Source organism: Neomonachus schauinslandi, chromosome 13 (assembly GCF_002201575.2).
Source record: "Neomonachus schauinslandi chromosome 13, ASM220157v2, whole genome shotgun sequence".
In the NCBI taxonomy this organism is placed as follows: Eukaryota; Metazoa; Chordata; class Mammalia; order Carnivora; family Phocidae; genus Neomonachus; species Neomonachus schauinslandi.
This window is the reverse complement of record NC_058415.1, coordinates 62,540,581-62,554,446: the sequence shown is the minus strand read 5'-3', so window position 1 is coordinate 62,554,446 and position 13,866 is coordinate 62,540,581. Positions and strand designations below refer to the sequence as shown.

Sequence of the window (13,866 nt, the reverse complement as noted above, 5' to 3'; positions counted from 1 at the left end):
ATTAAGATTCTCCAAAGAAATCTGGAAATGGGAAATAGTCCTCTCCTATCCTGCAAGTGTTTAGTCCTGTGAGTAGGGAAGGAGATAAGAGAATTGACTATACTTGAAGCTCTTTGAAACGAGTTACTTCTTTAATTTCTCCCTTAGGTGCCTGATTTTCCCTCCTAGGCGCTGTTCACTCTAATATTTTTTTAATTGTAAGGAGGCACATGCTGTGTGAGCTACAAACTGAGCCTATGTGATAAGTGTTGGTGTTTAAAATCAAATCAAATATGTAGCAAAGTGAATCTGACACATTTATTGGCTTGCATAATTGTTATTGTGCTGCATGGTAATTAAGGCTTAAATGATAAGCCGTTTCCATAAATTACTATAATTAATATTACTTTTATTAACTCAGTATTTCTGGGGTCAATTGGAGGAAGTGTGGTTGTGGTAAGGAGCAAGAAAGCAGATTTATGGTATGCAGTCTCCTCCCACGCCAGAGTTGGCATGGGGTTGGGGGTGGGGGGCATGCTACCAGTGTGACCTCTCCCTTATTTCGAAGAAACTGAGCCTTAGGGAGGTAACAACCAGCAAGGCCACACAACTAACTAGCAGGAGGCCTGGGATTCATGTCCGAGCATATTGAACCCAAAGTCCCAAGCTCCTAACACATCACATCAAAGCAGTTACATTTTTAGTACATACAAAAAGCAGTGTGTGAATGTCAAAGATGTTTGAAGAGAGAGTACTTGTACCTGAAACTAAATCACAGATCTGTGAATCTTTGTGGGTTTTTTTTCCTAAAGATTGACCAGATTGATTTCTTGCCAAATGTGAAGGAATAGATTTTACATGTAGAGGAAAAGAATGGGGCATAATTTAGGAACCTAAGAGCACCTAAGGGCAGGTCTAGTAAATGGTCTGCAGTCCCAGGAGGAGAAAATAGATGGTGGGGTATGGCAGAAGGCTGTTGAAGGACTTTCAAGAGAATCTCACCTTCCAAAAAATTGTGACCAGCAAATACCGTACCGTCTGTACCTTTGCTAAAGTGTACATACATACTGCTGCCGGAGCCCCAGAGACGGGAAAGGGCAGAACAGGCCTCAGATCACCCCTGGGGAAATGGAGCAGGCTACTGTAATGCCGAGTCCCCCCGCTCTGGGATCTAGGTTATTTGTCCCAGATCACTAAATCACCAAAAATTATCGTAATTCCTTAAACTACTCGGTCTGGGAGACTTGGCTGCAGCTGATTGGCTGCATTTTGGCAGGGTGAGGGGCAGCTGCAGTGGGGAGATGAGAGGGGCAGGGCAAAACTAAAACTGGGGGGTAGCTGTCTCACTAATTCAGCAGTTTGGTCATCTGCTATGACAAATTAGCCTGCCTCCTTGAACTTGGAGGGAGCAAACCAGGAATTGGGCGCAATGATAAAGAACTTGGAGAGATAGGTAGAAGATTTTTAAACTAGGTCTCTTTTAACTCAGAATTTCATTTTGTTCTTCATGAGCTAGGGGCTCCTCCCCCCCTCACCACCACCCGAGGCTCTAAGTGGAAAAAATAGGTACTGAGAAAGCTTCTTAAAAAAGGCAAATTTTTTCTTTAGTTTTTTTTATCTTTTGCTATACCAACTGCTTTGTGACCGCATTAGATGTTCAATAAATGTTTTCAGTAATTTGCTTAGTTTGATCTGCTTATTGTATGTTTAAGAGTTTGACTACTTGGCATAAATATCTGCACATCTGGAATATATCCTAGTATTTATCAACTGGCCATTTGCCCTGTTGTTCCCTTCCTTTCCTGTTCACCTCCGGAGTTGTGGTTTTTCTGAATGTGCTTCTCCGGTCAGCCACTGGGCAGTACATACAGTGGGCTGAGTCCCTAAACACCATTTTTACTCTCGTGTAATGCACTCACCATACAACTGACATTACCTTCTTAGAAGTACTTTATATTTTACAGGTGATTACACTACAGTTTACCTTATTTGGTCCTGCCAGCAAAATAAACATGAAACTCTGACAGAGGCAGGCACTGTACCAGCTTCACGTTATACTTGATGTATGTTCTCAGTTTCTGTAAGAAGCATATAAACAGCTATTATTTCCACTTTGAAGAACTTAAGCTCTTAGTAGTGACTTTACTAAAGCCAAGTCACCAGAGGCAAAATAGCTAGCAGTTAGGTGCTCAGACTCTAGATCCAGACTGCTTAGATTCTAATCCCAGTCTGTTACCTACTAGTTCTATCATTCCGGGCGATTTCTGAACCACCTCTGTGCCTCAGTTTCCTCATCTATAAAATGGGAATGCTAACAATATCTACTTCATAGGGCTGTTGTGGGCCTTAAATGAATGTGTATATCTAATAGCTCGTAGAACGGTGGCTGATAACATGGTCATTATTATGATAAGGCTATATTGCCTGTTATTATAGGAAATAATCAGATTCAAATATAAGTCTTTAGACTGTAAAAACAGTACAATTAAGTTGTTTTAATTGCACAAATCAGAAAGCTGACGCTCAAAAGAGGTCAAGGAACTTAAATGGCAAAATACTGTTCTCTTACTACTACAATCCATTAAATGAGTTTGTACTACATTATTGTATAAGTTGAGTTAAGGAGTAAGCAATACTAGGAAATTGTATCCAGCTATATAGAAAAGAAGAACAGTATGCAACCAAGTGGGCTTTATCCCAAGTGTGCAAGGCTAGTCCAACATTCAGAAACCAGTCAGTGTAATTTAGCATATACATGCCGAAGCATTTGACAAAATTCAACATCCATTCATGACAAAAATGCTTAATAAACTAGTAGTATATGGAAACTTCCTCAGTCTGATAAAGGACATTTATAAAGAACTTGCAGCTAATATCATATGTAATAGTGAAAGACTGAATACTTTCCCCTTAAGATCAGGAACCAGGCAAAGATGTTTACTGTTTTTGTGTATGTATGCATTAACCTTATCATTTGTTCCTTTATTTCTGAGTATAAACAATTTATGTTCTTTGTGGATAATTCTGAAAATTAACCAAAAATGCCAAAGAATAAATTAAAAATCACTCATAAATCCACAAACCAGAGATCTAGACACATGTGTGTGTTATAAATGTAATCAGGGCTATGCTATTTTATGAATTGTCTTTTTAACTTATCCACACATTATAAACATCTTCCCATAATTGAAATTTTTTCTTTTACTTTTAATGGCTAGTTTGCCTTTGTATGGGTTTCATGATTTAACCCGTTGTTTGAACCCAGGTTTTCCTGTGAACAAATTAATAACACACTGCTACTGATGGGACTTTACCAGACTCATCCTCCTTAGCATTCTTGTCATTTTTGGTGCTGTTTAGCACCCTCTCCTTGAGTTCTAGGACACACCATCATGGTTTTCCTTTTTTTGGCTCTTTCATTGCTTTGTTTTGTTTTTTTAAAGATTTTATTTGACAGAGAGAGGTACAGCGAGAGGAGGAACACAAGCAGGGGGAGTGGGAGAGGGAGAAGCAGGCTTCCCGCCGAGCAGGGAGCCTGATGCGGGGCTCGATCCCAGGACCCTGGGATCATGACCTGAGCCGAAGGCAGACGCTTAACGACTGAGCCACCCAGGCGCCCTGACTTTTTCATTGTTTTTTTTACTGATTGTGCTTCTTGTCTTTGACCCCTTGTGGTAATAATCATAGAGCTGTGCTGTCCAGTATGGTAGCTGCCAGCCCTGTATGAATACTGAAGTTTAATTGAAATGATGTAAAATCTAAAAGTCAGTGTCCCAGGTGCTCTACGTGCTCAGTGGCCTCATGTGGGTAGTGGCTACTGTATTTGACATCACAGGTATACAACATTTTCTGTCTTCACTGAAAGTTCTGTTGGGTATTTCTATTGCTGTCGGAGGGCATGCAGTTGTAAGGAAAAGAGACTCACTGCAAGGAACTCAAAAGTGAGGGGTTTGTGCTGGAAACTATAGGAACCTGACCAGGAGCTGAGTTGGCAGGAGGCACAGACAGCCCGCACTGCTGGAAAGTGCTGGGGCAGCTACTCCCTTCCCTTCCTCTGGGGCCCAGAAGCTCTTCTCTGGGCTCCTCACTTCCCATCTGCTCCATCCTTCTCTCTGGAGCTTCTTCCTCTGCCCTGCCATAACTTCTGCATGGACGGGGTTCTGATTTACCATGACAGGACGTAGCCGGAACTTGGTAGGACTTTGTAACTCTAATCATCTGACTGTGCTCTCTACCTCTCTTAGTTCACATTCTCCAGATATCTGGCTCCAGCCACATAGATTGGTTCCTTCTCTACCCCAGGTTGTCTTCCCCCTCCTTTTCTCAGCTTTACTGAAGCATAGTTGACAAAACTGCTTATATTTAAGGTGTATAACGTGATATTTTGATATATGTATACACTGAAATAATTACCACAGTCAAGCAAATTAATGTATCCATTACCTCACTTTTTTTTTTGGTGAGAACAGTTAAAATCTACTTACTCTCTTAGCAAATTTCAAGTATATAATACCTATAGTCACCGTGCTGTACATTAGATTTCTAGAACGTACTCTTCCTGTAGCTGGTATTCTAACTGTACTCTTTGACCAACATTTTCCCATTCTCTCCCACTCCCTCCCGCTCCAGTCCCTCGGAAGTTCTGCTCTTTTAGATTCCACCTATATGAGATCATGCAGTGTTTGTCTTTCTGTGTCTGGCTTATTTCACTTAGTATAATGTCCTCCAGGTTCATCCATGTTGTTGTAAATGACAGGATTTCCTTCTTTATTAAGACTGAACAATATTCCTGTGTGTGTGTACACCATATTTTCCTTACCTATTCATCAATAGATGGATACTTGGGTTTTTTTCTCTATCTTGGCTATTAAGAGTAATGCTGCAGTGAACACGGGAGCGAAGATAACTCTTCAAGACAATGCTTTGATCTCCTTCAGGTATATTTCCAAAAGTGGGATTGTTGGGTCATATATGGTAGTTCTGTGTTTAATTTTTTAAGTAACCTACCTCTGTAGTGGGTGTACCAGTTTACATTCCTACCAACAGTGTACAAGGGTTCCCTCTTATCCATATCCTGGCCAACACTTACCTTTTGTCTTTTTGATAAAAGCCATTCTAACAGGTGTGAGGTAATAGCTCGTTCAGGTTTTGATTTCCATTTCGCTGATGATTAGTGATATTGAGCACAACAGTACCATGTACCTGTTGGCTGTTTGTACGTTTTCTTTTGAGAAATGTCTTTTTTTTTTAAATGTCTTTTCAGGTCCTTTGCCCTGAACATTTTTAAATCAGGTTGTTTTCTTGCTTGAGTTGTTTTAGTTCCTTTATTTTTTGGATATTAATCCCTTATCTGATAGATGGTTTGCAAATAGTTTCTCTCAGTTTGTAGGTTGCCTCTTCACTCTGTTGTTCTCTTTACCGTGCAGCTTTTTAGTTTGGTGCAATGACATGTGTTGGTCTTTGGTTTTTTGCCTCTGCTTTTGGGGTCATTTCCAAAAAAATTATTGCCCAGACCAGTATCAAGAAGCTTTTCCCCTATGTTTTCTTATAGTGTTACAGTTTGTCAGTTCTCACATTTAAGTCTTTAATCCATTTTGAGTTGATTTTTGTATATGGTATGAAATAATGGTCCAATTTAATTTTTTTGCCAGCACCATTTATCTAAAAGACCATCCTCGAGGTGCTGGGTGGCTCGGTTAAGTGTCCAACTCTTGATTTTTGGCTTGGGTCATGAGACCGAGCCCTGTATCATGTTCCGCACTGGGTGTGGGGCCTGCTTGAGATTCTCTCTCTAGGGGCGTGTGGGTGGCTCAGTCAAGTGGCTGACTCTTGGTTTTGGCTCAGGTCATGTTCTCAGGGTCATAGCATTAGCCCTGCATCAGGCTCTGCGCTCAGGAGGGAATCTGCTTATCCCTCTCCCTCCCCCTGCTCCTCTCCCCGCTCGCTCTCTCTCAAATAAATATTGAAAAAAAAAAAATTCTCTTTCCCTCTGCCTCCACCCCCGCTCATGCTCTCTCAATAAAATAACATACCATACTTTCCACCTTGTTTATTCTCGGCAAGTTTGTCAAAGATCAGTTGACTGTTAATGTGTGGATTTATTTCTGGGCTGTCTGTTATGATCCCCCTTGGTGTATGTCTTTTTTTTTTTTTTAAGATTTTTATTTATTTGAGAGAGAGAGCATAAGGGGGGGTAGGGTCAGAGGGAGAAGCAGACTCCCTGCTGAGCAGGGAGCCTGATGTGGGACTTGATCCCGGGACTCCAGGATCATGACCTGAACTGAAGACAGTCGCTTAACCAGCTGAGCCACCCAGGTGCCTGGTTTATGTCTTTTTATACCAGTACTATACTGTTTTCATTACTATAACTTTATAGTATATTTTGAAGTCACACAGTGTGATGCCTTCATCTTTTTTCTTCTTGAGACCGTTCTTGCTTTGGCTATAGTTAGGTCTTTTGTGGAATTTCAGAATTTTTTCTGTTTATGAAAAATGCCATTGGAATTTTGATAGGGATTGCACTGAATTTGTAGATTGCTTTAGGTAGTATGGACATTTTAACAATATTCTTCCAATCCATGAACTCAGGATATCTTGCCATTTATTTGTGTCTTCTTCCATTAGTGTTCTACAGTTTTCAATATACAGCTCTTTCACCTCCTTGGTTAAATTTATTCCTAGGTATTTTATTGTTTTTGATAAAGATGTCTACTCTAGGAGACAAACTGAGGGTTGCTGGAGGAGAGGTGGGGGGGAATGGGGTAACTGGGTCATGGGCATTAAGGAGGGCACATGATGTAATGAGCAGTGGGTGTTATACACAACTGATGCATCACTGAACTCTACCTCTGAAACTAATACACTATATGTTAATTAATTGAATTTTTAAAAAAATCTTTTTTTTTCCCACTCTCACCAGCTGTATTTAGTATGATACTGGAAGTCCTAGTAAGTACCATAGGACAAAAAATAAACAAATAAATAAATAAGAAGTGTTCTGACTAGAAAGAAACTCTTTGTAGATAACATGATTGTGTATGTAGTAGAAATTCCCAGTAAATTTACAAGAAAGCTCCTAGAACTAATGAGTTCAGCAGGATACAAGGTCACCTTCTTAAAAATCACTTTTATTTCTATATATTAACAATGAACATTTGGAAACCCAAAAATGTTTAAACTACCATTCATAATAGGCTCCAAAAGAAAGAAAAAAGAACTACATATACCTCTAACGATGACAATTACAAAACGCCAATGAAAGAAATCAAAGATGACCAAAATTAATGGAGAAACATACTGTGTTCATGGATTAGAAGATTCAACACTGTTTAGATGTCAGTGCTCCTCAAGTTTATCTATAGATTTAATGCAATTTCAAACAAAATCTAAGTAGATTTTTTTGTAGCTACAGTTGATTCTAAAATTTATATGGAAAGGTAAAACTAGAATAATTGAAACAAAACAACTGAAAAAGAAACAAAGGATTCATAATACCTGATTTTAAGACCTAATACAGCTAAAATATTTACGAGAGCATAGTATTTGTGAAAAAAATAGGTATGTATTGCTGTGAAACAGAATAGAGAGTCTAGAAATAGGTATACAAATAGTGATTTTTTTTTAAAGATACAAAGACAATTCAGTGGAAGGGGATAATCTTTTTAATAAATGGTGCTTTAGCACCTAAACATCTCCATAAAAGAAACTCCTATAAAAAAATAACTCAGAATTGTAGACCTAAGTGTAAAAGGTAAAACTGTAAAACTCGTAGGAGTAAATGCAGAAACTCTTTCTGACCTGAGTTCTTAGTACACCCAAAGCACTATCCATAGACGAAAAAATTGATAATTGGCTTTCACAAATTAAAAACTTTTGTTCCATAAAAGATACTGTTAGAATCCAAAGAAGATACACAAATGGCAAGTAAGCACATGAAGAGGTGCTCAACATCATTGATATTAGAGAAATGCAAATTAAAACAATGAGGGCCGCCTGGGTGGCTCAGTCGTTAAGCGTCTGCCTTCGGCTCAGGTCACGATCCCAGGGTCCTGGGATCGAGCCCCACATCGGGCTCCCTGCTCCGCGGGAAGCCTGCTTCTCCCTCTCCCACTCCCCCTGCTTGTGTTCCCTCTCTCACTGTGTCTCTCTCTCTGTCAAATAAATAAATAAAATCTTTAACAAAAATAAAAAACAAAAAACCACAGTGAGATCCCATTATACATTTTTTTAGAATGGCTAAATTTAAGGACTTCTTATATCCCAGGTGAGAATATGGAACAGCTGAACTCTTACATGTTGCTGGTGGGGTTGCAGAATGCTATAGCCACTTTAAACAACGTGGTAGGTTTTTTTTAAAAAGTTAAACAGATACCTTCCCTATAAGCCAGTATTTTTCCTAGACACAAAAACCTGTGTACAAATGTTTGTAGTAGCATTGTTCAGAATCACCAAAATCTTGAAAGAACCCAAATACTCTTCAGTGGGTAAAAGGAGAAACTAATTGTGGTATATCCACTCAGTGGAATGCTATTCAGTAAATAAAGGAACAAAGTTATACATGCAACAGAATGGATAAATCTCAAAAGCAGTATGCTAAATAAAAGAAGCCAGTCTCATGGTTACATGCTGTATGATTCCAAGTACAAGACGTTTTGGAAAAGGCAAATTATAGGAACAGAGAACAGATCAGTGGTTGGCAAGAGTTAGGGGAAAGTGGAGGGTTTGACAAAAAAAAAAAAAGGGTGTTGGAATTGTTATGTATCCTGTTTGTGGAGATAGTTACTAGATGCTATGTGCATATGTTAAAACTCAGAACTATAGGCTAGAAGAAAGAATTCCACTGTATGTCAATTTTAAAAAATAAAAATGCTTCTCACTGTAATATACATATGTCAAAGTTCATTTAATGACACTTAACATTTGTGCATTTCACAGTCCCTAAATTTTGCGTCACCTAAAAATCAAAATTGAAAACAGAAAAGTGTCTGAAAGGTGGGAAAGAAACACTTAGGTGTTCTAATTAGAAAAATTGTACCCCAAAGTATAAAAATATAATTGAATTTATTATGGCAAGGATCCATTTATTTTCCTTTTTAGCACATGACCATGTTGTCTGTTTTCTTGACAGTATACTGTGATTCACTGATTGTTACTTAATGATGGCTAGTTTCTGGCCACAAGCTAGATAAGAGCTCTTTTGTAATCTGTTTTTCTACCACATCAATTCAGATTCATCGTATCTTCCTTTGCCTTTTGCTCACAATTCTTTCTCTCATCTGCTGACAAGGGGAAAGAATCAAGTTAGGAAAAAATCTGTTTTGAGTGTTCTCTATGAATTTGTTACATTTAAGATTTAATTATAAATTATTTTTTGACTAGCAAAACCAAGTCACACTGTATTGGTTCTGTCGGCTTTGGACTTTATAAAATAACAAACTTAACAGGGGCTTTATCTTAAACATTGGAGACCATTTGTGATTCTTTGATTTGAATGGATATATTGTAGAGGTTTGCTGTGGGTGACAGTAGATGATGTCATACTAAATTTAAATTGATCTCTCAGTGTTTATCTTTAGTGCATGTGCAATTTCTTCAGCCCCACAGAACCTTTCAGAAGCATTTCCGTCAATACAGCTACCTGACAGTCATTTGTATTTTATACTGTGCATTTGACACCTGCTGGTCTCTGTTGCATTGGAGTTAGTGGGGAACCAAAATGGGTGTACAATGAAGTTATTGGTTGGTACATCTCGGTGGGAGTTATTGAAGGGAAGAAGCAGCACTTGCAGGACCTCAGGAGAGGATAAAAAGAAACTAGCAGTTTTAACGCAAGCTAGCTATTCTTTGCTACCAAAAATGATGATTTAAAAAGTGAGGCAATTCTACTGAATTAAAGTGTTTATGGACGTTGTATTTTAATTCTTGTAAGACATACGAAGAAAGGTTTAAAACATATAATGAATTTTCAAAATGCCAAGATTTCAGTAGAAGACTGACAATTCGTATGAGCAGAAATATAAATTAAAATGGTGGAAAAATGCTTAATTTCTGAAGAAATGGAAATTAAAATGCAGGTCTTTTATTAAAGTAGTAAAACAATTTTTAATAAACATGTTGGCAAGCTTTCAAAGAACAGGTAGACAAATAGCAAAAATTGACTGTTTTGTCAGTGTTACTTGCCCACACTTAGTCAAAGTTCTTATTTACTCAACAGATCTCCTCAGCTTATGATGGTTTGACTTACAATTTTTTGCTTTATGGTGGTACAAAAGCAATATACATTTAGTAGGAACTATACTTTGAATTTTGATCTTTTCCCAGGCTAGTGATGTGTACTAAGATACTCCCTTGTGATGCTGGCCATCAGCAGTGAGCCACAGCTCCCAGTAAACCTGGTGATCACAGGCATCAACAACTGACACACTTACTGTACCCAGGCAACCATTGTTTCTCACTTGCAGTACAGAATTTGTTACATATCAAGTACTTTGTTATAAAATAGGCTCTGTGTTAGATGATTTTGCTCAAGTAGGGTGTTTTAAGTGTTCTGAACACATTTAAGGTAGGCTGGGTGTATTAAATGTATTCTCCACTTAGGATTTTTCAATGTAGGGTAGGTTTATTGGGCTGTATCCCCCTTGTAAGTTGTGGAAATCTATATTCCTACTTTATTGGATACAACTCAAGGAGATAAAAAAGGCTGATACGTGAATCTGCTTAGCCTTGTAATCTGTTTTGCTAAGGTGCATGTCTCTAGTGCAAATTTGCTCATAGAGTGAGTGGTAATTAGGGAAATGATGTTAATATAAGTGAGTTGTGTTGGTTCATATTCTTTCCCTTAGAATGTTTTGAAGCCATCAAAGAAAAGTTTTTTCACCATTAAGGAGAATGCTTTCGGGGCACCTGGATGGCTCAGTAGGTTAAGCGACCAACTCTTAATTTCGGCTGGGATCATGATCTCGGGGTTCTGAGATCAAGCCACACGTCTGGGCTCTGCGCTGATTCTTTCCCTCTGCCCCACCCTCTACTCACATGCACGTGCACTCTCTAAAATATTTTTTAAAAGAGAATGCTTTAGTGGTGTGTGGTGTATGAAGACCTCCCCCAACCCAAAAAGTGGGGGAGGGTCAGTTTCATGGCCTTGAGAAGTGCTTTGCTTTACACAGTATTAAGTGGAGCTTAATCCAGCGAGCTGCCCATGTGGCTGAAGTTGTGAGATTTTACCTTACGCTTACAGGGAAAAAAAAAAAAACAAAACATGAAAAAGCTACACCCTGGTTTAAATTATTTTGATAAAATTGGTTCTACTGGCAGTGAATGCCCTCAAGGACCTCAGTTTGTATCTCAAAAAAGGACTTACAGGCTCTAGGTTAAGGCTACAGAGGATCACCTGGCCCACACAGTGCAAGAGGCTGAACAGCGCTATTTTTTGTTCAGGCTCTTCGTAGTACTCTGGTTACAAAGCTACATAGTTTTAAGTGGTTAGCCCCTAATGCTATTTTTCCCTTGAATCCTGTTAATTTTAGTGTGATTTTGCAGAACATGAGTTTTTTTTAGTTACATGTATTAAGGAAAATATATAAATGCCCAACAATAAGGGATGGTTTAAGTTTTAAGACAACATCTTGATAGACTAATGCATCTGTTAAAATGAGCATAGAAACATTTCTATGAAACAAGTGCAAGAATTAGAACTCAAAACTGAGCATCTACATTTCATGATTATAACTGTATAAAAATTTCGGCATATACCTGGCCGGTGATAGTTATGGTTAAGATTGTAGGTAAAATTTAAAAAAAAATTTTTTTTAATGTGTGAAGTTGGTAAAATAGAGGTAAGTTCATTTTAACAGTTTAAGCTAAATTTTTATCTTACTTTGTTTTAGAATTCCTGGAAAACTCAAGCAGTTCGTATTTGACTTACATTCTGGAAAATTGCACAGAGAATTCCATCATGGTCCTGACCCAACTGATATAGCCCCAGGACAGGTAGGATTCTTGTTTTTCAGTGGGAACTCTTTCTTTTTCAGTTAGCCTTGAAGAGGATCTAAAGCTCTTGTATAGGCTTGAGTTTCTGCTCGTAAAGATCTTTATAATGAAATTCTGAATAGACTCTAAATAATAAATTATGTTCCTTTTAAAATTTTTAAAGCTAAAGAACTTCAGAAAAGTTGCAAGAATGATACAGTATAGTTTCTTGATCACATAAACTGAAGTAGTGTATGTCCTGTGGAATATGGGTAAAAGATTAAATACTATTGGCTTCAAATACAGAAGGAGAAGGTAAGAATTAGAAGTAGGTAGATCAGTGAAGAAGTCAGTGGGTTCCATTAACTGGTCAAGTCTTCCTCTGTGGCCAGGAGATTGACCACACTACAAAGAAAATAATCATTTGGTATTCTTGCAGCCTTCACCAACACAGTATTTATAATGTTCAAAACTTAAGGTTTAATGCAGCTTTTCATTTGAGATTTAGAATGCTTCACAACTATTTATGAAAATTTTGTATTTGCTTTTTATATAACTTTTAGCCTGAGAATTTGACTTTTCTACCTTGTAACTTCTACTACAAATATATTTCTATGTTCCTGCTTTGTTAAACACCTCTAAAAATTGCATGTTGATGCATTATTGATTTATATCCTGTCTGTTACCATTATACCGAGAGGGAAGATGATACATAACAAAACTCTTATTTCATATGCCCAGAACTTAACTGTTTTGCCCAAGGAACCTCCACATAGAAAAATAAAATCTAGTTCAATTTTTCCTGAAGATTAAGTTCAGTGTCAGGAGTTCCCTTTAGGAATCCAATGACATGCTTTTTCCTTGAAGTGTGAGGTCAGATTTTTCTTTGATAATTAAGCAACTATAGAAGCAAACGGTTTGTTGGCAATAACCCAAAGGCGATTATTTCCCTCAGGAAAGTAGGCCTGCTTAATATTTTATCAGATTAGAAAAAAATGTTAGTTACCATTATTGTATTATCCTGATTTATTTCAGCTTCTCCATTAGACAGTGAACTTCTTATATTTTATAGTAATATAATTATGGCCTAAACCAAACCTATATCTAAGTAAAACTACAAATAAAAAACGTATTAGGGAAAGGGAACATGACAAAATAAAATGGGAAATTTGCAGACGTTGCTTTCCCATTAAAAATGGGAATGAGCCAGTATCCAGGGTATGTAACACAGGCACTATGTGCCTATGTTAACTACAGGGGATATTAAAAAACAATGAGAGCATGGTTGTTCTTGAGGAGCTCATCGTGTGGAGATAAAGGAAAGACTACACACCGCCTCTTCTTTGAAATTCTTGGAAGTCACTCTTACAGTTCTGTGTATTTTTGTCCATTGTTGGTGCACAAGTGAAATACTACAGAAATGAGTTTCTTACAGTATGGAAGTGTTTATTTTCCTAGGTCAACTAAATTCTGGTATCCAGGTAATTGCTAAATGAAAGCTCTATCTACAGAGTAGGTGCCTTTAATCCTCTTTGTAGTCATTTTTTTTTTTTTTTTTTAAAGATTTTATTTATTTATTCATGAGAGACAGAGAGAGAGAGAGAGAGAGGCAGAGGGAGAAGCAGGCTCCCAAGGAGCAGGGAGCCCGATGTGGGACTCGATCCCAGGACCCTGGGATCATGACCTGAGCCGAAGGCAGACGCTTAACCATCTGAGCCACCCAGGAGCCCTGTAGTCATTTTTAAGAAGGAAGGATGGAGGGCTCCTGAGTGGCTCAGTTGGTTGAGTGACTGCCTTCGGCTCAGGTCATGATCCTGGAGTCCCGGGATCGAGTCCCGCATCGGGCTCCCTGCTCGGTAGGGAGTCTGCTTCTCCCTCCTCCCTCTCATGCTCTCTGTCTCTCATTCTCTCTCTCTCAAA

General features: G+C 38.3%; 1 protein-coding gene across 1 annotated transcript in view; it reads left to right on the top strand.

The window, feature by feature from the left end:
- Positions 1–13,866, top strand: part of ERP44 (endoplasmic reticulum protein 44) — a 94,459-nt gene that overhangs the window by 78,732 nt on the left and 1,861 nt on the right. Inside the window, exon 11 of the mRNA XM_021691440.2 lies at positions 11,865–11,967. Coding sequence (XP_021547115.1) covers positions 11,865–11,967 — 103 coding nt within the window. The remainder of the gene's footprint in view (positions 1–11,864; positions 11,968–13,866) is intronic.